The following is a 26,028-nucleotide window of genomic DNA, read 5'->3' as shown; positions in this document are numbered from 1 at the left end:
TTAATAAAGGTGATGTAGAGATTCTGCAAGAATGATTTAAATAAATTGGTCATATAAGCAAAAGATAATGGTTGTCATTTTAATGTGGCAAAATGTAAGGCTGTGCATGCACTTTGAAAATATTACATACTGATTATTACATTGATATTACTGGATTACAGGAAATTGATGCTGCTAAGGATTTGGGGTTGATGGTGGACAGGATGTTAAGAGAGCATATTGTAAAAGTTGACAAAATAGCTCAAATGATTACTTGGTAAAACTGTGCACTGATGGGGGCATTTTGGTTTCTTAGAAATGAGGAGGTGGTGGAGAGGATCCAGAAACAAGTGACCAAAATGATGACATTTCTGTGGAATGTTCCCTATGAGGATAGAGTGAAGGTGCGTGGTTTGCAAAGTTTGGTTAACAGACTAAAAAAGATAGGACATAATGGATTGCTAAAGGAGTTTTATAGGATTCGATAGAAAAGAAATTTTTCCGTACATGAAGAGAACTGGAAATTGTTGAGACTAGATTTTTGTTTGTGGTACCCCCACCCCTGGCAGTGAATGTGTTAAAGGATAGGTAAGATAGGTATTTGCATGGAAATAATGGTTAGTGTAAGTCTCCAATGGTGAGTATATATCAACTCCATGGAGATGTCTGGGTAATAATAATAACAACTAAACAATCATCAATACTCAGGTAGAAAGTATTTTTAACTTGGGTATAATTATGTTAAAGATACCAAGCAATTTTAAACCTGGTTTTACTCCATTTTTCCCAAGTGAGCAAACAGACAAAATGTCAAGTTTGCGCCTGCAATTGATGCAAGACTAGCTGATCCCACAGGTAGTGCAAGACCAAGGCAACTCGTGGTAAAGGTGGAGCAAGCTCTGATCACTAATCTTAATATTTACCCTTAATGCCAAAACACATCTCCAAGAAGGGAATGTATGATGTTTTGTATTAAAGGCAAGGGGCCACTACCCAGACCGGTTTCGACCTTTATTGAGGTTGAATGGGAGTTCATGCCTTTCATCACTGGCCTCTTTAGATTTAAAAAAAAAGTTGTGCTGAGAGTCAGCTTGATAGTGAGAGAGGAGGAGAAAAGATAGAGTGGATAGTAGTAGATAGTTAAAAGAGGCCTCAGTCGATCTACTTGGCCTGACTTAAATGTCAGCCCCAAGCAGATCTCCGACATTATCTCCCTCCATCCGTTCTTTTCAGCTTTCCCCGGTCAGTCACCTCTTCAGATGTCAGCCCGAGGAAAGTGGGGAAAAACAAATGAAAGAAGCACCACATGAAAAAGAGGAACTAGTAAATAGCATTAAAAATTACATATAACAATTTGTAAGAAACTAGGTAAATTCTGAAATTTCAACCTGAATGACCAGTTTAATACTGAGAAGAGCGGGGGCAGAGCCTGGCCTGGGTGATGCAGCCCACAAGGAGCTGCACCGCCTCGGTGTAAGCCTTCGCAGCCCAGGTTCTCAGGATACCCCCCTCCTGTGTGGAATAGACATAGACCTTTTTTACAACAAAAATTCTAATCTGAAAGAGGACAAAAAGAAGAAAAAACAACTAGAATTTTTTTTTTTTTTTTTTTCCCCTTCTGGCAGATCGATACTAGGAGTCGACTGACTTGTTAGGCGAGGTTTAAATCCTCCTGCTGTCTATTGTTGTGGGTTTTAATGATGAGATCTGCTAATTTGTCTCCACGGACGTGGTTTAGCATGTAGAGGCCTCTGTGCAGTGCTAGTCCCACATCGTCCTCTGCATCGATAAGACCAATGATCTTTTCAGGAGTGATTTCATCTATATTATCGACAAACACGTCGTTCCATTCTGCACTGACGACTCTTGGCCCGTTTTGTCCTGTGAGTATCAGTTGAATGTCTCCGAATGTTTCTATTGCTTTTCGTAGTCTCGCCTCCTCCTCGGGGAAATCTTTTAAGAGATGCAATATAGGTGCATTGGCCTTTGCATGAGGGAACTTTGTGGGTTCTGAAGTTGACTTTATATTTCCAACTTGTGCTGGACTTCCTTGTTTCGATTTTTTAATATTTACTTCTTCAGGGCTGGCTGGCCTCTTTTGTGTGGTTTCTGCATTGTTGATTTCCATATCTCCTGCCTCCGTGTCCTCGTCTATTGTGACTGCAGTGATAGTTCCGTTTTGTTGGTGCTGCTGGTTATTTTCGGTTGCTACGTCTGTAGTGGCGGTTTGATCGGTGGCCAGTTCCTCCTGCCCTTCATCTTTCCTGGTTGCAGGCTTCTCCACTGGTGTACTTGGCAGTGTTTCGGAGGTGGCGGCATGATTCTTTGTTGTTCCCTCATGCGCACCCTTCAGGGTGGGGAAATCATTCGGTTCTGCGCCAATAACATTTTGGGCTGTTGTTTCCGTGTTGGGCGTAATAGTGCCTCCCAATTTTTCGGCCAGATTTCTGTCCGGACAGGTGTCTATTTTATGGCCGTTAATGCCGCATTTTAGGCATGCCGATTGGCACTATGCTAGTGTATGACCTGCTGTTAGGCAGTTCTTACACTTTAACTTCGGGCACTGGGCCCCGAGATGAGTCAGGGCTCCACATTTAAAACATTGCCTCTTCACTCCCGGGTAACTCACCATTACCGGGTAACTCCCGGGTATCTCAACCTCCTCCCCATCAAGAAGGAACCGAGGTTGGTCACCTCGGTTCCTTCTTGATGGGGAGGAGGTGGAGAGGATCCAGAGGCGAGTGACTAAGATGATAGCAGGTCTATGGAATGAACCATATGAGAACAGGTTGAAGATTTGTGGGTTGCAGAAACTAGTTGATAGGCGGAAAAGGGGAGACATGATTGAGACATTCAAATTGCTAAAAGGATTCTATAGGATTAATTCAGATGATATTTTTGAGATCAGGACTGGTGGTGGGAGAACTAGGGGACACCCATGGAAGCTGGGCAAGAGCGTGGTTAGCAGGGGTGTTAGAGCTGGGTTCTTTACTTTTAGAGTGGTAAATGAGTGGAATAAGCTGCCAGAGTCTGTTGTGGGTGCTATGACAGTGAGCGAGTTCAAGGCAAGGTATGATAGATACTGTGAGAATGTTGAACAGCTGCGTGAACATGATGTTTAGGGCCTCCCTCGATGAGTCTAAGGACTCCTGGAGTAGCCCGTGGTAATAATAATAATAATAATAATAATAATAATAATAAAATAATAATAATTACCCTGGCCGATCCGATCATTACAAAATTCGGAACTTCTGTTTTCATCGTTAACGAGAACGTGACTTCCCCCGACATCCATTCAGGTTAGTCAGCGTCTTTGCCTACTTGGACATCTCGTACGGTTCCCCATTTCAAAAAGACTTGATTAATTATGTCGTTGCCTCCTTCTAGGTATTCCAGAGGGAATCGCTCTATTCTCGTCTTTTTAGAGATGCTACCAACGACAAAAGGATGGCAAAGTTTCCATTCACACTCAACCCCTTTGAGTAGTTTCTCCCTTGTTGTATTTTTACAAACTACTTGATATCTGCCACCCCCATAGTGGGTAAAGCCAGAAATATTATCTGCCCCTACGCAGTCAATTAGCGCTTTCGCAAACGTCCTCTTGTGTACACTTGCGTCGATTTCGAACCCGAGGGTTCTTACTCTCGGTAGAGCCGAAGACATACTTCAAAAAAAAAAAGGGAAGAGTAGACCCTTGTACGATCCAAGTATACAAAAAGACAGACCTGTAGAAAAGGCCAAGCTTTCCCTGTTTTCAGATAAGAAAAACCTGTTAAACTTAGGTACAGGGGGAACACAAAGAACCAAAGAAGAAAAAAAAGACAAAGGGTTCTTGCCAAAGCAGCAGGACTGTAATAGGAGCTCTCTCTCGGGGTCTGGAAACTGGAATCCAAGGCTGGGGTACTTTCACTGCAGAGCTGGAACATGGAGCTTTCTCTCGGGGCCGCTAAATCTGGGACTTGTCTCATCAGTGGGAGCCAGGCTAGAAATACCAAGATTTAGTAATGCAGAGCTTATAAGTATTTTACCAAAACAAGTTACCATAAGGTGTTTTAACCTTATTAAATAAAAATCTCAGGAGGAGATCTAAATGTAGAAAGTATTTTTAACTTGGGTATAATTATGTTAAAGATACCAAGCAATTTTAAACCTGGTTTTACTCCATTTTTCCCAAGTGAGCAAACAGACAAAATGTCAAGTTTGCACCTGCAATTGAGCTTGCTCCACCTTTACCACGAGTTGCCTTGGTCTTGCACTACCTGTGGGATCAGCTAGTCTTGCATCAATTGCAGGTGTAAACTTGATATTTTGTCTGTTTGCTCACTTGGGAAAAATGGAGTAAAACCAGGTTTAAAATTGCTTGGTATCTTTAACACAATCATCAATACTCAACTGATATCTTTGTGAACAGGTTCATGTGCAGAACACTATCAAAGATTTTGCAGAAATCTAAATAGATCACATAATAGCCATTGCTTTTTGTTGCAGCCACATCATAAAAAGTTAACAGATTTGTCAAGATTGACTGACTCTTTACAAAGCCATGATGCATGATGTTGAACGAGTAATTCCTATCAAGGAGTTGGTTGATACAGCTATTTGCTAATTATGCAAAGATAGGTAGGGTAATCAGGAGCATGCTGTTCCTTTGACCAAGTTATATAATTTGAGTGTCAGAAAAGGGAAGATTCCACCGGAGTGGAAAGAATGTATGGTAATCCCATTGGACAAGGATGGTGCAAAGACCAGTCCATCCAACTATCGACCAATCAGTATCTCAGGAGTGGTGGTGAAGATTTTGGAAAAGTTGGTTAGGGCATGCATTCAGAAATGGGTTGTCAGAGAATCTCTACTTTGCAATGAACAGCATGGGTTTACTAAGGGAAGGTCATATTTTAGCAACTTGCTGACATTCTATAATAATTAAGATGAAAAGCCAAACGGCTATTTTTTCTGGCGAGGTTGATAAGTAAAGGGGATAAAAATCCCTTATTGTTTTTCAGCCAGTATGCGAACCTAAGATCGAAAACTACGATCTAAACGTTTCATGCCGACGAACTGTCGGTGGATCCACGCGTAAGTTGACCACTTGGTAGTGCCACACCAATGCAACTTGATGCAAAGGTGGAGCAAGATCCCTCACTGTCTTTGATATTTTCTCATAATGTAAAAACACACAGCTCCTAGGAGTTGTAGAACTGCTTTACATTATGAGGAGAGGTCACTACCCAGACCGGTTTCAACCTTTTTTGAGGTCTCATCAGTGAGTAGCTAGACCTAGATAATATCAAAGTTTAAGTGAAAAAGAACTTACATACCTTCGCTATACGAATGCCAGAAAGGTGTGCCACTATATTATATTATAACATATTATAACTAAGATGAAAAGCCAAACGGCTATTTTTTCTGGCGAGGTTGATAAGTAAAGGGGATAAAAATCCCTTATTGTTTTTCAGCCAGTATGCAAAACTAAGATCAAAAACTACGATCTAAACGTTTCATGCCGACGAACTGTCGGCGGATCCAAGCGTAAGTAACCACTTGGTAGTGCCACACCAAGGCAACTCGATGCAAAGGTGGAGCAAGCTCCCTCACTGTCTTTGATATTTTCTCACAATGTAAAAACACACAGCTCCTAGGAGTTGTAGAACTGCTTTACATTATGAGGATCGAGTCGCCTTGGTGTGGCACTACCAAATGGTCACTCATGCTTGGATCTGCCGACAGTTCGTTGGCATGAAACGTTTAGATCGTAGTTTTCGGTCTTAGTTTCGCATACTGGCTGAAAAACAATAAGGGATTTTTATCCTCTTTACTTATTCTATAATAATGTTACCACTAAGTTAGACAAGGAGAATGAATATACCATGATACTTTTGGATTTTGCTAAGGCTTTTGACAGAATACAGCATGGAATGCTGTTGCATAAATTGGAGAAGGATTCGATTATAAATTATTGACATGGATGAGAGGATGACTGACTGACAGATATCAAAAAGTGGTATACGGAGGATGTGAATCTGCAAGATTCAAGGTAACCAGTGGTGTGCCTCAAGGATCAGTCCTTGGTTCATTATTATTCAATCTGTACATTAATATGACATTGGGAAGGATTTAACATGTGACATCCAGTTATTTGCTGATGATGCAAAGATAGGTAGAATAATCAGGAAGCTGATATGCAATACTTGCAGAATGATTTGAATAGGCTGAAATTGTGGGCATGTGAAAATGGCTGTCATTTCAATGTTATTAAATGTAAAGTCATGCACTTTGGTGTGATTAGATATCTAGTGTTATATTATATTGGTGGGATTATGCTTGAAGAAACTGATGAGACCAGGGATCTTAGTAGACAGGAAGTTGAAATTCAAAGGTCATATAGCAAAAATTGTAAATACAATTCAGAGAATAATAGCAATGCTGAAAAGAACCCTGACATGGAAAGATAAGGAAGTCATTTTGCCTCTTGACAAGGCCTTGAGAAGACCTCACTGGACTATTGCATGCTGGTCTAGTTTCAGTGATGATTCTGATACAGTGGAGAGAGTACAAAGGAGAATGTCAAAAATGATATCAGGATTGTGGACTACAGATTTTGAAGACAGATTGATAATTTGTAGGCTGCAGACACTAGCAAACAGGAGAAAGATGGATGATATGATTGAGACATACAAACTTCTGAAAGGATCATAGGGTTTCATTAGATGGAATTTTTCATTTTATGGAGGGTGGAGAAAGGACACGAGGATTATCCATGGAAGTTGAGAATGAATGCTGGGGTTAGGGCTAGATTTTTCTCTTGTAGAGTAGTGCATGATTGGAATGGATTGCCGTTGGATGTTGTGTGTGTGTGTGTGTGTGCAAGTAGGGTGAATGAATTCATGAAGAGGTATGACAGCTGGTGTGAATAGTATGATCTCCCTCCTGATGCCCTGGAGGTCTCTCTGAATAATAATAATAATAATAATACTTTTTCCTAATGAATTTTTCTATTAATCAATCAGTAATTCTTACAAAGCTAACTTTATAGTTGTCCATTTCATATAGTGATTGCTCCCTTATCAATTGGTGTTATCCTTGCAAATGCCCAATAAAGAGAGATAATTTCTAATATCAATGACTCAGTGAAAATAATTGTAAGTAGTTTAATTATTGCTCTGGTTGGCTTTAGTGGTAATGGTAATATATGTGGTCTTCAAATCTAATATTAGCAATTTAATAATGGGATTATTATTAAAAGAAAATTAAAGGAAACACACACACACACACCACACAAAGTGAGCAGTTTTTTTCCCCCATTCCTGATAGGGTGATGAGAAAGTGGACCATAAAAGAATTTAAAAAGTGACATAATAGATTCATATTGTCCAAAATGATCCTTACATAATAAGTAAAAAGTTTTCTTTGCAGGTCCAATTATGACAATGATAGTAATAGTAAAATCTAAGAATATCCTTTTTTTTTTGTTTTAGAATTCTAACAGAAATGATTATATGAATGCTTATTACACATCATTAGAATGTAGATTATTAGTATCTGGTTTTTGATCGTTTTATGATTTTTCCCCAGACATATGAAACAAAGAAGAGAGGAGTTGGAAAAGTAGAAGAGAAGCAGGTATGTTGTATGATGTAATTTTAATTGAAATGTGTTACAACTGTAAAGTACACACACATATATATATATATATATATATATGCAAGATGTCCCCGCTAGGGGGTATCCAAACTACACACAAATATATCTCAGCATCTGTCATCATCATCATTAGTGTACTGTCTCTTGACAGGTCCAATGGTATATCTCAGCAAATTCTCCTCCTCCAATTTTCTCTGTCTCTTGCTTCCTTCTTCATTTCTTGATGTCCTCTTATGCCCATTATATCATCAAGCATCATTAGTCGTCTCCTTCCTCTTGGTCACTTTCCTTCAATTTTCCCTTCTATCATTCTTTTCAGTAGGCTGTCTCTTAATACATGTCCTATCCAGTTATGCTTTCTTTGTCTTATGGTCTTTGCTAAATTCCTTTTTCCATGTTTCTGACCCATATCAGGTCATACTCCAAATATAACACTTAATAAGCCTTTTCTTTAAATTTTTATTCATTTTATTAATAAACAAATTTTTCTTGCTGTAAAATGTATATTGTCCTTTGTTAATTCTTTCTTTTATTTCCATGTCACATTTTCCATTTTTTGATTGGTCATAATGCAAAGATAAGTAGAATAATCAGGAGTGCTGCTGATATGCAATATTTGCAGAATGATTTGAATATGCTAAAATTGAACATTGAAATGACAGCCATTTTCACATGGCATGTGAAAATGGCTGTCATTTCAATTTTAATAAATGTAAAGTCATGCACTTTGGTGTTAATGGCATTAATACCAGCAAGTGAGCCAATACAAAACTCAATAAGTTTTGTAATGGCTCACTTGCTCTACACTTTCTCCATTCATCATCACCTTGACACTTCCTGGTTTCCTGGAGACTCTCATCACTTTTGTTTTTTGTTCTTGTGTTAATTTTCATACCACATTTCTTGCATATACTTTCACATTTTTGCATTAGGTGTTGTAGTTCATCTTCGGTATTAGCTAATATTGCTTGATTATCTCCAAATCTAATATTCTATATTGTTCTTCCTCCAATAGTGATTTCACTTTTCTCTAATAATTTTTTATTATTATACAAAGTAACTCAACAAGTTTTGATGAAGATTAAAGTTCAATGTAGGAACCTTTTGTAGCTTGACAGATGTCAAAACAATACTCTAGTGCTTGTCAAGTGTTTTCCATCATCTGAGGCATTATTAGAGCAATTGCTGCAATGGTACGCTGTTTCAAATCATCCAAATCTCGAACTTTCCTCAGGTACACACAGTCTTTAATAAAGCCCATGCAAAAAAGTCCAATGGAGTCATATTCAATGATCTAGGTGGCCATGCACTTGGACCTCCCCTTCTAATCTTGACTGAGGCTATAGCTGTTTTTATGCCATTTTTGCATTCACACTAGTGATCTTGAAAGTGTGACAAAACAAATCTTGGAGAGATTTCCTATCAACTGAGCTTTAGTTTGAAAAAATATAATGAGTGGTTCTTGCATTATAAGCATTATTTTTGGATACCCCTAGCTCAGACACTCTGTATATACTTTACTAGGTATTATAATCAATAATATCATCATTATCATTATTTTTCAGTATACACCTTCAGTAAATATACAGAATACTCTGATAGTCCAGCATAGTTAATATTTCATTACTAATTTGTCAAATATTCTCTTCCGAACAGTTCTATTATTTGGTAAGTCAATTTGTTAAGCTCTTTCTTTCTATGGTCGTAATTACTTTAATGCTACCAAAATGCAATCCTGTTATTTCCAGGAAAAAAAAAAAAAAAGACCATGCTTCGCTCTCTCTCTCTCCCCCTCAATTTTGAGGATATTCTCAAAATCTCTTTTTGGGATTCTAACATCTAATCTTGGCATAAGCACATCAGGTTCATAACTTCTTCAGCTTCCAAAAAGCTTGGTATTCTGTTTTGCTTCAAATAGTATTCTCTCCTATTAAACTCCTGACACTTTATAAAGCTCAAATCTGTCCATCTGTAGAATACTGTTCTACAGATGGACAGATTTGAGACATCTGAGGTAGGTGCACACTATCTCAGATGTTCTACATTTGAGGTAGTGTGCACCTAAGACCTCCTTCAGAATGGTTGATTGTATTCAGAAGTGGGCAGTTTGCTTAATTGATGCAAACTTTCCCTCACTGACTCCTTTCATTCACTTGCTCATAGATGCTCTGTTGCTGCATTATGTCCCTTATGTAGGTATATCCATGGGATACTAAGGCAAGTGGTGTGAAGTCATACGCTTCTATATAAGAGTTGTCCCAGTGCTACGGAGAAAACGTGGAGTGATTTCCAAAATACACAAGTTTCCCACAATTGAAAGCAATTATACTCCCAAATTCCTTGGTTCTTCCTCCTCCTGGAATAAAGTTCCTCCAATACAATATATCTCATTCCATCTTCTCTGGTCTTCATGACTTTATATCTAATAAACATTAAATTAATATCCTATTCATCTGTGCAAAACATTACCCTATTGAAATCCCTTTGTAGCATCACACAAGAGTTTCTGAAATAGCTCTTCCCAATTTAGCCTCATCCACAAATTATCAAATATCTCCACTCAGATCTTGACTACATCATCAATATATATATAGATTAACCACAGCAGTCTTAGTGTCCTATGATACCACAGTTGTCACTTTTTGATTTTGCAAAATTGCACCATGATTTTGCAAAATTGCACCACCACTATGTTGACTATTCTAAGTCAGCCATCCTTGTAATCATACTACCAGTTGACTATCCATTTCCATCTTACGTAACATCATTTCAAACACCTTTGCAAAGTCTAGAAAAATTATCATAATCATTCCTCTGTCCAATATGCTTGTCACCATATTATAAAATGTAATTAGGTTACTGAAAGAAGTATTCCCATTAACAAACCTGTTGCTCTCTAGGAAGATGTATATTCTTATCAATCCAAATTTGTATTATATCTCTAACTAGCCTCTCTATCATATTTACCACCACCACCATACCTGATACACAAACTGGACTGTAGGTTAACACCACTACTTTGAATTTTCCTTTATGCAGTGACATTATTTTTCCTACTTTCCATTCTTTTGGAACTGTTCCTATTGCTAGAATGTTGTTGCACAACCAAGTCAAAGGCACTCTCAGTCTTGGTGCATTCTATTATGTGTGGAGATATCCAAACTAGTCCTACATCATTAACATCAAGCACTTGTTTCTACTACTTCAGTGAACATGTCATCTCCAGTCACTAAAGTCAGTCTTCCATATTTGCTGTTTCTTCTACTGTATTTCTGTACTTCTTCCACATAACTGTGGAATTCTCAAGGATTTCTCCTGGATTTTGTTTTACTATCTTAGCCAATCAAATTTTATATGCTAATTCCGTCTTCCTCTATTCACTTGTTACCTTCCTAGACTATGCATTGTGCTTCTCATGGTACTAATGTGTACCCAGTTCTTTGTATTTCCTCCATAACTTCTTTCCTCCTCTTTCATTTCTCCATTCCATGATTCATCCATTTTATCCGTTTCTCCTAACATTAGAAATACAGTCTGACATTGTATTTCTAACATTTGTTTAGGTTGGTCCTGTTTGTATGTTTTGTCTAAGCTCATCACTGCTGTTTTTTTAAATGATGAAACCAGTCTATGTGGTGGAGGTTAGAAACTGGATAAGTATAATGCATGAACTGTACTTTTGTTATTATTTTTTGATCCCTTTCCACATGGTGTATTTTCCATTTTTTTTAAATACCGTTTTTACTCCTTCACACTGACAAGATTATGATGTTTTGTTTCAGGAAAGGTAGTCTTTTTCAAGCATAGATTATTGAATGTAGTTTATGGTTCTCTCTTTGACAAAATCTGTGTCTCTATGTTTTTTTTTTTGGACAATCTAAAAGAAAATGCTTAAAATGCTTTCTTAAAATTAATTAAAAATTATATTTATACATTTTTCAGAATATTTACAGAACGTATAATGCATATGCATTGTGCTTTTATCACAGGCAATCATGTCAGAAGAAGGAAAGATGGATGATGGTTTAGAATTTAGCCGTTCACAAGAAGAAGAGTCCCGCACAGCACGGGTTATTCGTAAATGTGGATCACTCATTAATAAGTTTATCATGTATGTGTATTTAGAAAAAAATATGTTATTATTATCTATTTAGTTCTGGAATTATGACTTAGATTTGGATAAGAATATTCAATGTCTATCACATATTTTTCTATAAATCAAATGCATACTATTCTCATTAACTTTATGTTCTACTGCTTTATCTCCACCCCCACAAGATCTTTCTCATTGAATAGTATATTTCATAACTTCACCTCCTACTTACCTGACTTTGGTACTATGATTACTTCAATAGTATATTTTGTAACCTCCTCTTCTTCTTGCTTACCTGACTTTGGTAAGCAGGAGGAAGGTGAGTCACTTCAATTTTTTTTCTTCATTAACTTTATCAATACTTTCCATTCATGTGTCATCTCCTTAGGAGGTTGGCTATCATGATTTCACTGATGGTTGACTATGGGCGTAACAACATGTGGCAAGGACCCTATCTCTTCCGCATATTGTCATAAGTATTCATGGCTGTAAATCCGTGTATGTTCACGGAGCGTGTATTTTCACGGAGAAATACCTGAATTTCCGGGTGAAAAAACCTTCTACCTTCATATGAGACTGGCTAATTTACCTTTAGCAAAAGAGACCAGATAAATTTTCACTTGGTTATATTATAAATTAAATATGCCAAGAAATTATATTCTTGGTTTCATCCTTTATCCAAGTTTAAGCAAACAAACTTTGCACATGAAGTAACTTCATGACAGGGAAACTTGTATATAAAGGCTGACGACTTCATATAAATTGCCTTAGTATCTCATAATGCAAAACACATATGTCCTTATGGACATATAATGCTATGCATTATAGGAAGGATCACTATCCAGACCAGTTTCACTATATAATGCTATGCATTATGGGAAGGGCCACTATCCAGACCAGTTTCACTATATAAGTGAAGATAAGGCTCCAAAAAATTCAGGCGATCCCCCAGATCCCTCAGCAGTGGTTCCACTCAGTGAGACCTCACTGAGTGTGACCACTGCCACTAAGAGGAACCTGCAATAGTGGTTCTGCTCAGAGCCACTCAGTGCAGCTGCCATTTCAATGCTAAGGCACATCAGTGGGAGCCAGACCTAGAAGGGATACTAAGGCTGAAGTATTGCAAAAGTCATATTTCCATATACAAGTAACCAAAAGGTGTAACACATTATTATTAAAATACTCTGGATTAAAGATAGATGTTGAAAATTTTTTTTCACTTGACTATATTATAAATTAAAGATGCCAAGAAATTATATTTTTGGTTATATCAATATCCAAGTGTAAGCTAACAAAGTTTGTGCATGAAGTAACTTCATGACAGGATTACTCATATATAGAGCCTAATGACTTCACATCATTTGCCTTAGCATCCCATAATGCAAAGCACATATCCTTATGGACATGTATAATGCTATGCATTATGGGAAGGACCACTACCCAGACCAGTTTCGACCTTTATTGAGGTCTCATCAGTGGGAGCCAGTCATGAAGTTATTTCACGTGCAAACTCTATTTGCTTACACTTGGATAAAGGATGAAACCAAGAATATAATTTCTTGGCATCTTTAATTTATAAGACCAGATAAAGGTTCCACACATCAAGGATCGGAATTGAACCGAGGTCTTTTTGACCAAAGAGCTTCATCTATACCGACTGAGCTATTGAGTTTCTTATCAATATTATGAAATGATAAAATCATTCATCATTTTGTAGTCTTGTCATTTTGGTTACACTAAAACTTCTCCAGTGTTTTTTCAAAAGTAGTACGTGGAGTGATTAGAAAAAAGATTTTATGCACATCCCCTAACACATCTACTTTAGTCTTTATTTTGTTATTATTCTTTATTGGCTGGGCAATGAATACTTGTTGTGAATACCTGTACTCACATTAATCATTATTATAACAGAATGCTTGTCATACTTGCCTTTGAACACATTCACTGACAAAGCACTAACAATTGCTTCTCACAACCCATTGCACTCATTCAGTACTCTCCAGATAAACATTTTAGTCCTTGCACCCTTTCTAAACCTGCTCTTACATTAATATCAGGAGTGCCCCCTACATTCTCTTCTCTGTTGTTATGTATTATACAATTTATTCTGTACCTATATTCTATAAAAATCCTCCATGAATCAGATTTTATAACCTGTAAACTTTTAATCTGTCATATGGGAGCATTCCAAAGACCTGTTGCCATCTTGATTACTTTACTTGTTTCTGCTCCACTATTTCCATTACACTCAGCTGACCAAATCTATGCACAGTAGTCCTTATGTAGTAATATCAAAGCATTATAAATAAATATAATGACTACATTATCTCTGCTTGTCAGTGTGTTATTAAACATCCAAACAATATAGTGAACTATTTTTCCCTCTTTTACAATATGTCCTCGAAACTTTGACTCACTGTCAATGGAAGGAAGGTAAGATTAGTGCCATTGCATAAGGGTGGTAGCAGACTGGAAGTGTCTAATTATAGGCCAGTTTGTGTGTCATCAGTAGTTGTTAAGATCTTGGAGAAATTAGTGAGGGACCGTATACAGCATTAGGCAGATGAGGGTAATGTTATCTGTGAGAGTCACCCTGCTAACATGGATTTATGAAGGAGCGCTCTTGTTTTAGTAATATGCTAGCCTTTTATAATAAAGTTACAAGAGCAGTAGATGAGAGAAAGACATATACTGCCATTTTCTTGGACTTAGCGAAGGCATTTGACAGGGTGCCACATGATAACCTGATTTTAAGTTGCTGCACATGGGTCTGGATGTTAGGTTGGTCAATTGGATTCAGGATTGGCTGTTCGATAAGTATCAGAGAGTTGTGTATGGTGGGGCAGTTTCAAGGAGGCAGAGAGTTACAAGTGGGGTCCCACAGGGCTCAGTACTGGGACCTATATTGTTTAACCTTTATATCAATGACATTGTCAGTGGATTGCAGGGGGATTTTCAGTTGTTTGCGGATGATGTGAAGCTGGGAAGGGTTATTAGTAATAGTGCAGATGTGGTAGCCCTGCAAGAGGATTTGAATAAGCTAGAAAAATGGGCAAATGAATGGGAGTATTGGTTTAATGCAGCAAAATGTAAGGTCTTGAGATTTGGGACACATCGATGGGACGCTGCATACTCTGTTGGAGGAGCTATACTGGAGGAAGTAGGGGAGACAAGAGATCTGGGATTAATGATTGATAGAAACCTGAAATTTAGGGGACATATTGCAAAGGTGGTGAAGGTAACACAGAGGATTTCTGCAATAATGAGAAGGACACCAACCTGCAGACATAAAAGAGTTATCATTCCGTTGTATAAGATTCTGATCAGACCACACTTAGGCTATTGTTCTCAGATTTGGTCCTCAGGATTTCAAGGAGATGGAAAGGGTAGAAAGGCAAATAACAAAGATTTTTTCAATGCTGTACAATGTTAGTTATGAGGATCAGCTGAAGGAATGTGGACTGCAGAGTTTGGTGGATAGAAGGAAGAGAGGTGATATGATTGAGACTTTTAAACTGTTGAAAGGTGGTTACAGGGCTGACACTGGGGAATTCTTTTGCTTAGTTGAACATCAGGAAGAGTGATGACAAGGGGCTATCCCTGGAAGTTATGAAAGGAAACTGTGAGCAAGAGGGTGAGGAGTGGTTTCTTTGCATTGAGGGTGGTTGAACCATGGAATGCATTGCCTGATAGAGTGGTGAGAGCAGGAATGGTCAATGAGTTTAAGGAATGGTATGATAGACTTTGTGTTTCTTAGGAGGGGACCTCCAACAATAAGTCTTGATGGACTTTGTGTTTCTTAGGAAGGACCTCCCACGATGAGTCTTTTGAATCCATGGAGGCTTGAATAATAATAATAATAATAATATCATCCTCAAATAGTTCATTACAATCTATTTTCATCAGTGTATTGCACAGCTTGTAATTATGTTAAAGTAAGTTTTAGTGCTGAGACACAAAATATGTTATATTTTACAAGAAATTATATTAATCAGCATACCCTGTATTAAAGGAACATCTGAACAAAACAGAAACTAGCTCAGATTCCGTCATCTTTCTTACTACACATCAAAGATACATAATCATCTTTACATAGGCAGAGTGGATATTAAATCCAACATTATTTCAAAGCCAAATGTTTGTAAAAACTATGACAGTTTCATAAGTTGACCTGAGAGCTTATGAGAATTCAATCCTTGACATCCCAAGTTGCCTTAGCTTGGGCTATTTAAAAGACACAGGCGCTACCCAATCTTTCATATATTTACCTTTTATTAGTCCATTCGATAAAAGATTTCACTGGCCTGACAGCTGTTTAAAACTGGTTGTTTCTCTTTAGAGACTACTATATAAGTAAAAGATGTGCTCCAAAAACTAGGTAATCTCCCAGATCACTTAAAACTCAATGAGTGACAGGCTCACCCTACCACTGAGCAGAACTGCTCATATTCCAGGAAAAAGCATTCACCAACACGGCTAAGGTTTCTGCCTTAGGAGAGTTCTTGAGCCACTCAAGATTGGTGTTTTCCAGGGTGGCCTCTATTGGGGCCATGTCAGTGAATGCCTTTCCCTGGAACGTGAGTGGATGTTTTTTTTATTAATTCATTTTTTTTAATGATCTTGTTTGGATACTGAGTTCTTTTGAATGTCTAACTTGCTTTTCTGTTTCCTCTTCTCTGATTTCTCCATGTTGAAATTTCTGACTTCATTTGCATTTGGTCTTCTACCTGTTCACTTGTTACACTAAAATCATTACTGTTAATTATAACTGGTATGTTCCTTCCACGGTTGACAGGAAGGTGGCTCCTGTTGTTCTGGAATTTTGGGGTTAATTTCTGGTTGATATTATTCACTCTTTAATTTTTGATTCATTTTACTGAATGTAGTTTGTTTGAAAGCACTCTCTTTGTAGACTGAAGTGGAAAATTTGGAATTAACACAAGATTTACATTGGTCTCTGATGTATATGTTGTCTTGATGGGCAGAAGACCCATCTGCAACCTATATAGCATCCAGAAGAACATGATGGTAGAACCCTAACACAAGAAAATCTAAAGATAATGGGACTGTAGAAGTGCATTTAATGTGGTTCCATTGTAAATTTTTTTTGATCCCCTGTTTATTATTATTATTATTATTAACACCAGATGTTCATGGAGTCAAAAGACTGACCATGAAAGATACCCACTGTTACACATAAAGCCCATCAAACTGTGCTTTAAATTCATTCAATGTATCCGCATTCACCACGATGTCAGGCAATGCATTCTGCTTACCAACCACTCTCCATGCAAAGAACCTGCTCCTTATGCCTGTGCTCACATCCTCTTTATACTTCTATGTATATTCCCTTGTTTTAACTCTTCCTTCATTCTATGGAAAATTTCTTCCACGTGAATCCTGTTACTACCCTTTACCAACTTAAATGTCTCAATCATTTCCCTCTCTTCCTCCTATTCACAAGACTTTGCAAATTGCAGTTGTTTCCACCTGTCTTCATATCCCATATCTCAAAGACCAGTTACCACCTTCGTCAGTCTTCTCTAGACCCTTTCCAATGTATCCACATCACCATGAAAACCAGGACCAACTCTGTGCACAATAATCCATGCAATACTTGATGAAGCTTTACACAAAATAAAAATAAAAAAATATATAGTGTGTGTGTGTGTGTGTGTGTATAATAAAAATAATAATATAAAATAATAAACATATAATAATAAAGCAGTTCCTATATCAATTATCTGTTAAAAGTTCCATAATAAATAATATTATAATGATTTTGTTGTATTTATCTTTTCTGCAATTTTCATATTTTCAGTTGCTAAATCAATTAACTCTTTAAATTTTATAGGAAATTTATAAAAACATGAAACATGAACACATTTTTTGAGATATTTAATTTTATGTATTTTACATCTTATAGTATAAAACCTATATATTAAATAATTCACTATATAATATATGTTTGTATACAGGTATCCCTCGATTAACGCGGTTAATTAATCCTTCGATGTTACCGCGTATATCAAAATCGCGTTAATCAAATCTAATAATCAATGGTAAAAATTACAATTCGTCCATGATCGATTACTGTATTAATAATTAGTTTTATATGGTACTCTTTTAGGAAAGATAAAAAATGAAGGCAAAGTAAATGATTAATAAATACTTGTGCCTACATTATTTACTGCAATTTTTTTATCAAAAGAAGTTATCAAGCGTCGTTTGAACAGTTTTAGTTTTTTTTCTTCTCGGCATAAATTCTACGATAACAAGCAAAATGACTCTCCAGATCTCGGCAAACAAGCAATGAAACATAAAGAAAAAACACTGCAAATATAATACATGATAGTACAAATTAAGTGGGTATCGAAACCAACATTATTTCATAGCCAAATATAGAAACTACAAGACTTTCGTGCTAAATATATAGAAAGTAAAAGTTTAGGCGGATGCAAGTATAAGCAACCTTATGGGCAACTCGTAGTAAAGATAGAGCAAGCTCCAGATCACTTTCCTTAGTATTTCCATAAAATAAAGCACATCTCCTAGAGGACATGAATGATAAATAAGCCTTTGGCTCTCTATTTCAGTAATACATGATGGTTTATTTATTTTCAATTACAATCTAGAAATTATTGAACAAAGAAACAAAGGAAAAAAAAAAAACTAAACCAATACTATACTGACATCGGAAGTTGCGGCATCACTCAGATACAATTTACTGTCAAATATCACAAAACTTTACATCACGTGTTAAACCAAACTGACAGCAAAAAACAGTGCGGAATATCACTCGCATAATATATGAATGCACAGCTACTCATGACCTCCGAGCTATACACTGAATTGCGTAAGAATATTTATATTACACATTTTGCATGTATCTGTCAGATCAGCTGCGAGCTCCGCAGAGAAAGGTGCATTATTCAAAATTCTTTCCGTGTATATCAAGGGATTGCCGCAATTAATTTCGCCGCATTAATCAAATCCCACATTAAGCAAGGGATACCTGCATTTTAAGCCAAATTACAAAAATATATCCTTTATAACATTAGTTTTCTCTAATTTTTATTTCATGGACTTGGTCAGTTTGGCTTCTGAGAGATACATTTATGCTTTAAGCCTCTTTAGATGCAGAGCCTACACAAAGCATTAGGAATTCCACTAATATATTTGTTTAGAGTAAAATTGAAACTCACATGCTACATTCACATAGATTAAATTGTGTTACTTGACTTTTCCTAACAGTGATATTAATCATGTGAGAATAGCTCATATTTTACTGTCATATGTTCACACTGAAACTCACATTCAGTGAAAGTAGTTTATTGATAACTATCATTATATATATTATATATGACAAGAAATTATATTCTTGTTTTAATCCTTTACCCAAGCATAAACAAAGAACATTTCTGCATCAAGTAACTTCATGACTTGTCTGTTTGTATATAGAGGTTGACTTCAAAGCAATTGCCTTAATATTCCATAATTCCATAATACAAAAATGTCATGAGAAGGGCAACTACCCAATTAGACTAGCTGTGAAGATAATTCACATGCCAACTATGTTTTCTTATGCTTGGGTAAAGATTAAACCAAGAATATATTATTATAATTATTGCATGGCATCTCCATGGATTTCCAAGACTCTTCGTGGGAGAGACCCAAACTATCAACACAATATCTATCTTACCTCTTCTCGAAGCCATTAACAAAGAAAGTATTCACAGCCGACCTCTGGCAATCCATTCCATTCATTCACCACTCTCCAAGAGAAAAATTGAGTTCTCACAACCTTGCTAATGACACTTTTACCAAATTTACAGGGTTGACCTTCAGTCCTGCATCCTCTACCCAACTGCTGAAATATTTCCTTTGTATTTCCCAGATGAGTCTTTGACTCCATGAGGTCTTGGGGTAATAATAATAATTAATCCTATTTCTCTCATATCATCCCTTTTGCACCTATTAACAAACTTTTACAATTCACAAAAGAGCATTTCATAAACCACTCACCATCTTGGTCACTCACCTCTGGATTCTCTCCACTTCTTCCTCATTCCCAAGAAACCCAGACCACACATGAGTGCAGCAATCCAGATGTTGTCACATCAAAACTTTATAAAGAGGGATGATAACTCCCTTATCTCTGCTTGTTGGTCTGTTCTTCAATAACCAAGTAATCCTGTTAACTACCCTAGCTACTTTAGCAATATGCCTTCTAAACTTCAACTCTCTATCTACCCCCCCCCCCCCAGATCCCTGGCTTCGTCATTTACCTATAGTACAGTTTTCTCAATGTAGTACACTGTTTGCAATCTTTGTATCCCAGAATGTATAACTTTAAACTTTAACACATTAAATTGACATCCATTATGTTTTGCCCATATTGTCAGAATATTTAAATCATCCTACAAGCTTTCTACATCAGTATCATCTTTCCTGCCCAACTTTGCATTCAGCAAACACCTGAATATCTCCCTTCAAATTATTTCCTATAACATTTATGTATAAATTAAATAGCAGTGGTCAAAGTACAGAGCCATGCAGCACACCACTAATCATCTGCCTTCTCCTGAATTCTGTTCCTCCATATACTACTTTTTGGCACCTGTCCATCAGTTGCCCGTTTATCTATATCACCAGTTTCCTATCCATTCCCATTTATTGCAGTTTGCATAACAGAATGCCATGTAGTATCCTGTGAAATGCATTGCAAAATGGAGCAGTATCATCTTGTAGCTATTCCCTTTATCCAACTGCTGTCACTCTATTATAAAAAGTTAATAGATTACTGAGGTATGACCAGCCCTTCACAAAGCCATGCTTCCCCTAATAGAATATCATATTATTATCCACCCATTCCTGAATTTTTTTTTACAAATTTTCCAGTACTTTTACCACCACTGCAGAGATACTGATTGGTTCTATAATTTGCTATGACAAACTTAGCTCTCCCTTTATACAAAGGAATTATTTTGTTCCCCTTCTCTTCTCTCAGAACTTTGCTAGAGCTGAGACTTAAATTAAACAGCTTAATCAAAGGCATTGCCATTTTCTATGCACATTCTCTTAAAACATGAGCCAATATCACATGTAATTCCACAGCTATATTTACATTCAGATTTTGCAATATCCTAAGTACTTCCAATTCATTAACCTCTGTTCTCACATCAGTCCCTGTCACCTTTCCCATAACAACATTTTCACTTGGATGATATACTCTTGCAAAGTGGTCACTAATAGAACTGAACAATCGTTGCTTCCATCACTTCTCTACCATCTGCCTCCTTCCATCGTCATTCTTCCTCCTACTTGCCATATAACAAAAACTCTTTGGTATTTCCTTTAACCTACTCAGCTAATTTCTTCTCATAATCTGATTTTTTCTTCCTTACCATGCTGGTCATCTTTCTTGCCTAACTCTTGTACTGTTCATGAGTTAGCTTGTCACCTTTCTTCTTATATCTCTTCTTCACCACAACAATTTCTTTTTCCACTGCAAAGAATTAAATATATGTTAAAAAGAACACATATATATATATAATTATATATATGTATGTAATAAATTTTTTACCTTGGGGATATTGTATATTAGGATAACCAAGTTATTTATATATATACAGGGTGTTCGGGATAAATTTGACATATTTATAATTAATTATATTTTTCCGTAAGTTACATGTATTAACACACACTTCTCTTCATTTAAAAGTTTGGACCCTTCTTCATTCATATACAAGATGTCAGAAAGGATGGATAGCTGGAACCCACCTGAATCATGGAAGAGAATAACTTGTATCATGATGATTCGTGCCTGCCATCAAAATAAGGATATTACGACTGCTGCCCAATGCTCCCTGAATACAGTAAAAACAATCAGGCATGAACTAGAGACTTGCAATGGTGACTACGAGGATGTAGCAAGAAGAAAGATCCCTAGCAGACGATCTGATTGCGTTCGTACAGCAGAATTCCTCGCAAATCTGCAGGAACAGGTGTTGAAGAACCCTGGCATTGGAATTCGGGCTTTGTTCGTGGAGTTGCTAAATGTAGTCAAGCCCTGGATAACAAGGGTAGCCAATGGTAGGCCGTATGTATGGCAGCAGGATTCGGCCCCTTGCCACACCTCTGGGAAAAGTCAAAAATGGTTGTCTGAAAATTTCTACGACTTCACCAGTCCAAATGTTTGGCCTCCAAACTCCCCAGACCTTAACCCCATGGATTATTTTGTATGGGGCGCAGTTGAAAAAGACACCAATCGCACTTCCAGTAATACAAAAGCCCAGTTAATGGATAAAATTAAAACAGTTTTTGCGGCCCTTCCCAGGGAGACTGTAGCATCAGCTTGTTCGAGGTTCCGAAGCAGAATTGAAGCTGTGATCGATGCTAATGGTGGTTATTTTGAGTAAATCTTGTTGATAGTATTGTAATTAACTCTGCCTGTAATGTTTTTTTGTCAATTCATTAAATTTAATAGATACAAAGAAGATTTTCTTTTTCCTTACGAAACTGTCAAATTTATCCCGAACACCCTGTATATATGTAAGTTATTACACACACACACACACACACACACACACACACACATATATATATATATATATAATTGATATAATTATATAATATATATATAAAATATATAAAAATATGATGGTAATGTTCTTCTCAAGTATAATATATGTAATAACTCAGCAATAAAACTTTCTACAACCATCATTATGATTTTGACACAAAATAAACTGAATGAGCTGAATTTGATCTAAAATTGAATTACATTTTGTTTACACAGAATAATGCAGAATTTTTACTTATTGCCACTAGAAATATTAACCAAAATGCAAAGTACATTTTATTTATAACTTTGTTTCTTTATTTCTTTATGCAAAAAATTATTTTGTTTATAGGGGTCTGGATTCTTTACAAAATAATAATGGTGCACAATCAATTCCTTTTACCCCTGGTGACCTTGAAGAGATGATCCACTGTCTCGAAGATTTAATCGACTACTTTGCACAGCCAGAGGAGAATATCGGTAAGTTAACCTTATCAAAAAAAATTGTGTGTGTGTGTGTGTGTTTAATGGGAAATACCTCTGGATCAGATAATTTCTAGGCTGAAAATCAAATTTGTGACTGAAATCTATCCATGTCAAGCTTCTAATAAGCAGAGTAGGAATCCTTTACTGGATGATGAAAATATCAACTAAAGACATTTGTGAATCCAGAATATGTATTTGTGATTTATAAATCACTTGTAACAGGTAAAAATTACTTAAAACTTCAAAAATTGACAGAAGTCATCCAGATAGACAACATCAGGAAAATAAGTTTATTGAGAAGTAGTAGGGTTAGAGAAGAGTATTGAGAAATACTATTCAGCCAGAAGAGAGTTAAGTATAATTCTTATGGACTTAGCTAGTCATTAAAATAGTCATTTCTTGCTGTTGGATGTTGATACCATTAAGAAAAAAAAAGAAAAAAAAAAGAAAAAAAAACGGTCTTTGACACAGCCTCTGTAGTTAACTATTTTAATTTCTTAATGTAGAAGGAGAAAAGAAACCATTTCATTTTTTACTTTATGGTTCTACTTTTTTTTCTTTTTTGTATTACTTCGTGGATGAACATAACATCTATGAAAGTTAGATATAACTTAGTAAAATGATTTATAAATTAAAAATTGGTTTCATCCTTTATCCAAGCATAAGCAAATAAAGTTTACGCCTGAAGTAATTTCAGGACTGGGCAACTGTAAGAATAATTATGGCAGACTAACATTGGTGGATAGTCATGGCAGTGGACTAACAGCTGAAAAGGATATAGTGGAATTATTGAATGAGCACTTTATCAGCATATATCATACTGGAGTCAATGATGCCATGCAATATATAGATGAGAGGCAAGTATTAGGAGAATTTGAAGTGAAAGAAACAGAGGTGTTTCAGATGGTGGTTGGGTTAGATGTGAATAAAGATGTAGGAATGGATGACATATCACCATGTATGCTTAAGGAATGTGCACTACAGTTGGTAATGCCCTTGACCTGGTTATTTAATGAAAGTCCAGTGGGTAGGGTTCCAAAGGAGTGGAAAGAGGACAAAATAGTACCACTCCACAAGCATGGTTCTAAGACAGAAGTCTCCAACTATAGGCCAGTCTGTATAACTGCAGTTGTGGTCAAAGTGTTGGAGAGATTGATAAGGAATAGAATACAGAATTGGGTTGATGGACATGGCATTCTTTATGAAGGTCAGCATTGATTTGTAAAGGGTAGGTCCTGTTTCAGTAATTTACTTGCAATTTATGATAAGGTGAAGAGTGTGTTAGATAAGGGAGAATCATATACAGTGATATTCTTAGGCTTTGGAAAAAGCATTTGATAGATTACTACATGATTCCGCTTGGTGTCGCACTGATTTGATCGTCGGCTTGTCAAGAGCTCCTGAAAAGATTAGTAGTATTTTGTGTTAACATTGGCAATTTTACTAGAATTTTAAGTAGTATTGTTTGCTTTTTGTTTCTTGGTGTGTCTCTGCAATTTTTGTGTGTTTTCTGTTATTTTAAGTATTATTTTTAAGATAAGATAGCGTACATATGGCACCGATAAAGAAAAAAATGGCGGCCAGGTCGCCATGTTTGTTTAAGAGTTTTGATGTAAACGAATTTATGCAATGTGCTGTCTGTGAGATGTATGCTTTGCGAAGAGCGGTGGGAGTCTGGTTAGAGGGTGATAGTGGAGTTAATATGTGCAGAAAGTGTAAGGAGAATGAGGATCTCAAGCATGTTATGGGTGGTGAGAGTGATATCGTTAATGATAGTTAGAATGTAGAAAATGGCGGTGTGATAGAGAATTGCGTGGTAGTGCCAGATAGGTGTGAGAGCGTCGTTGAAAGTGTAAATGAAGGTAGAAATACAGAACGAATGGATGATTTGATCAATAATGAAAATAGTGAGATAAATGCGTGTAGTGAAATTGCGCGTTTGAACGGGCACAGAGCGAAAAGGCAACTGGAGCGTATGGAAAAATGTGTGCTGAACGTACCGACTAATAACCGGCGTAAGTCTGTGATGACAAATAATAGAATGTTCGTAAATGTCAATAAAATAAAGGAGCGAGTGCTGTATGGGGATTCGCTATTAAGAGGTGTGATAGTTGAGAGTTTGATGAAGTCGTACCAGCCGGGTGCAAACATAAAGGACGTTAGCGAATCTATTCGAGTGCAAAAACAGAGGGTGAAAGAGATGATAATCTTGGCAGGAACAAATGATTTGAAAGAGGACAAAATGGAAATTATAGAGGATGTGAGGGAATAACTTGAGGTAGCAAAAGAGAAGCGTGAGAGAATTAGGATGGTGAGTATTTTACCACGGTATGACAGTGAAGTGTTTAGAAGGAGGGCCATAATTGCCAATGACTTAATGCGTGGGTTATGCATGGAGAGTGGTGTCGAATTTGTGGATGTGTGGAATGAGTTCGATGGGCGAAAGGACTTATATAAGATGGATGGGTTACATTTGAATGGAGTTGGTGTACGGAGGCTTGAAAAAGTGTTGATGAATGATGTGGATGTACAGACTCAGGGAAACTAGATTTATTAAGAGGGGGGGGGGGAGTAGATATGCAGACTTTAGGGAGGCAGTTGAGTGTATGAATGAGTATATTATGCCCGAGCGAGTACTATGGACAACAAATCAGAATGGGATAGTTAGTATAAGGCATCAAAGCAAGGATGGGACAAATGGGCTTCTGCAATTCATGTACACTAATGCCAGGAGTATTAGGAACAAGAAGGAAGTGTTTTTGGCCTTGGTTGGCACTTCCAGGCCACAGGTTGTTGGTATTAGTGAAACATGGCTGACAGAAGATGATAAAGCTAGTGGGATTGAATGCGACGGGTATAGCGTGTTCAGGAGTGACAGGGTGAATAAAAGGGGGGGGGGGAGTGTTATTGATGATTAGCTGATGAGTTGCAGCCAAGAAGTAGAACTGCAGGATAGAGAAAAGAGCATATTTGAGGCTGTTTGGTGTGAGATAGAATCTAGCAGAACAAAATATACAATTGGGTGCTGCTATAGACCAGGTGATGGAATCGATGGTGGGGATAGGTATGCATAGGCAAATAGAAGAAATGAGTGGAAGGAGGGTAATTATTATGGGTGATTTCAATTATAGTAACATTGACTGGAAAGAGGAGATGGCACATGGGAGGAAGGAATTGGATTTTATGCGGTTATTAAGGGACAACTATCTGTGGCAGCATGTAGTGGAAAATACCAGGGGGCAGAGAGTGCTTGACCTAGTAATTG

At 36.9% G+C, this 26,028-nt stretch overlaps 1 protein-coding gene across 3 annotated transcripts in view; it reads left to right on the top strand.

Annotated features, from left to right (window-relative positions):
• Positions 1-26,028, top strand: part of RyR (Ryanodine receptor) — a 1,703,288-nt gene that overhangs the window by 233,845 nt on the left and 1,443,415 nt on the right. For all 3 annotated transcript variants that reach the window (XM_090399345.1, XM_090399347.1, XM_090399344.1), the window contains exons 12-14: positions 7,552-7,599; positions 11,610-11,731; positions 22,630-22,757. In XM_090399345.1, the coding sequence (XP_090255471.1) occupies positions 7,552-7,599; positions 11,610-11,731; positions 22,630-22,757 (298 nt within the window). The remainder of the gene's footprint in view (positions 1-7,551; positions 7,600-11,609; positions 11,732-22,629; positions 22,758-26,028) is intronic.

This window comes from Typopeltis vanoorti, chromosome 10 (assembly GCF_054136105.1).
Source record: "Typopeltis vanoorti isolate ZY-2024b chromosome 10, IOZ_Tvanoo_1.0, whole genome shotgun sequence".
Taxonomy (NCBI): domain Eukaryota; kingdom Metazoa; phylum Arthropoda; class Arachnida; order Uropygi; family Thelyphonidae; genus Typopeltis; species Typopeltis vanoorti.
This window is presented reverse-complemented; position numbering and strand designations above follow the sequence as displayed.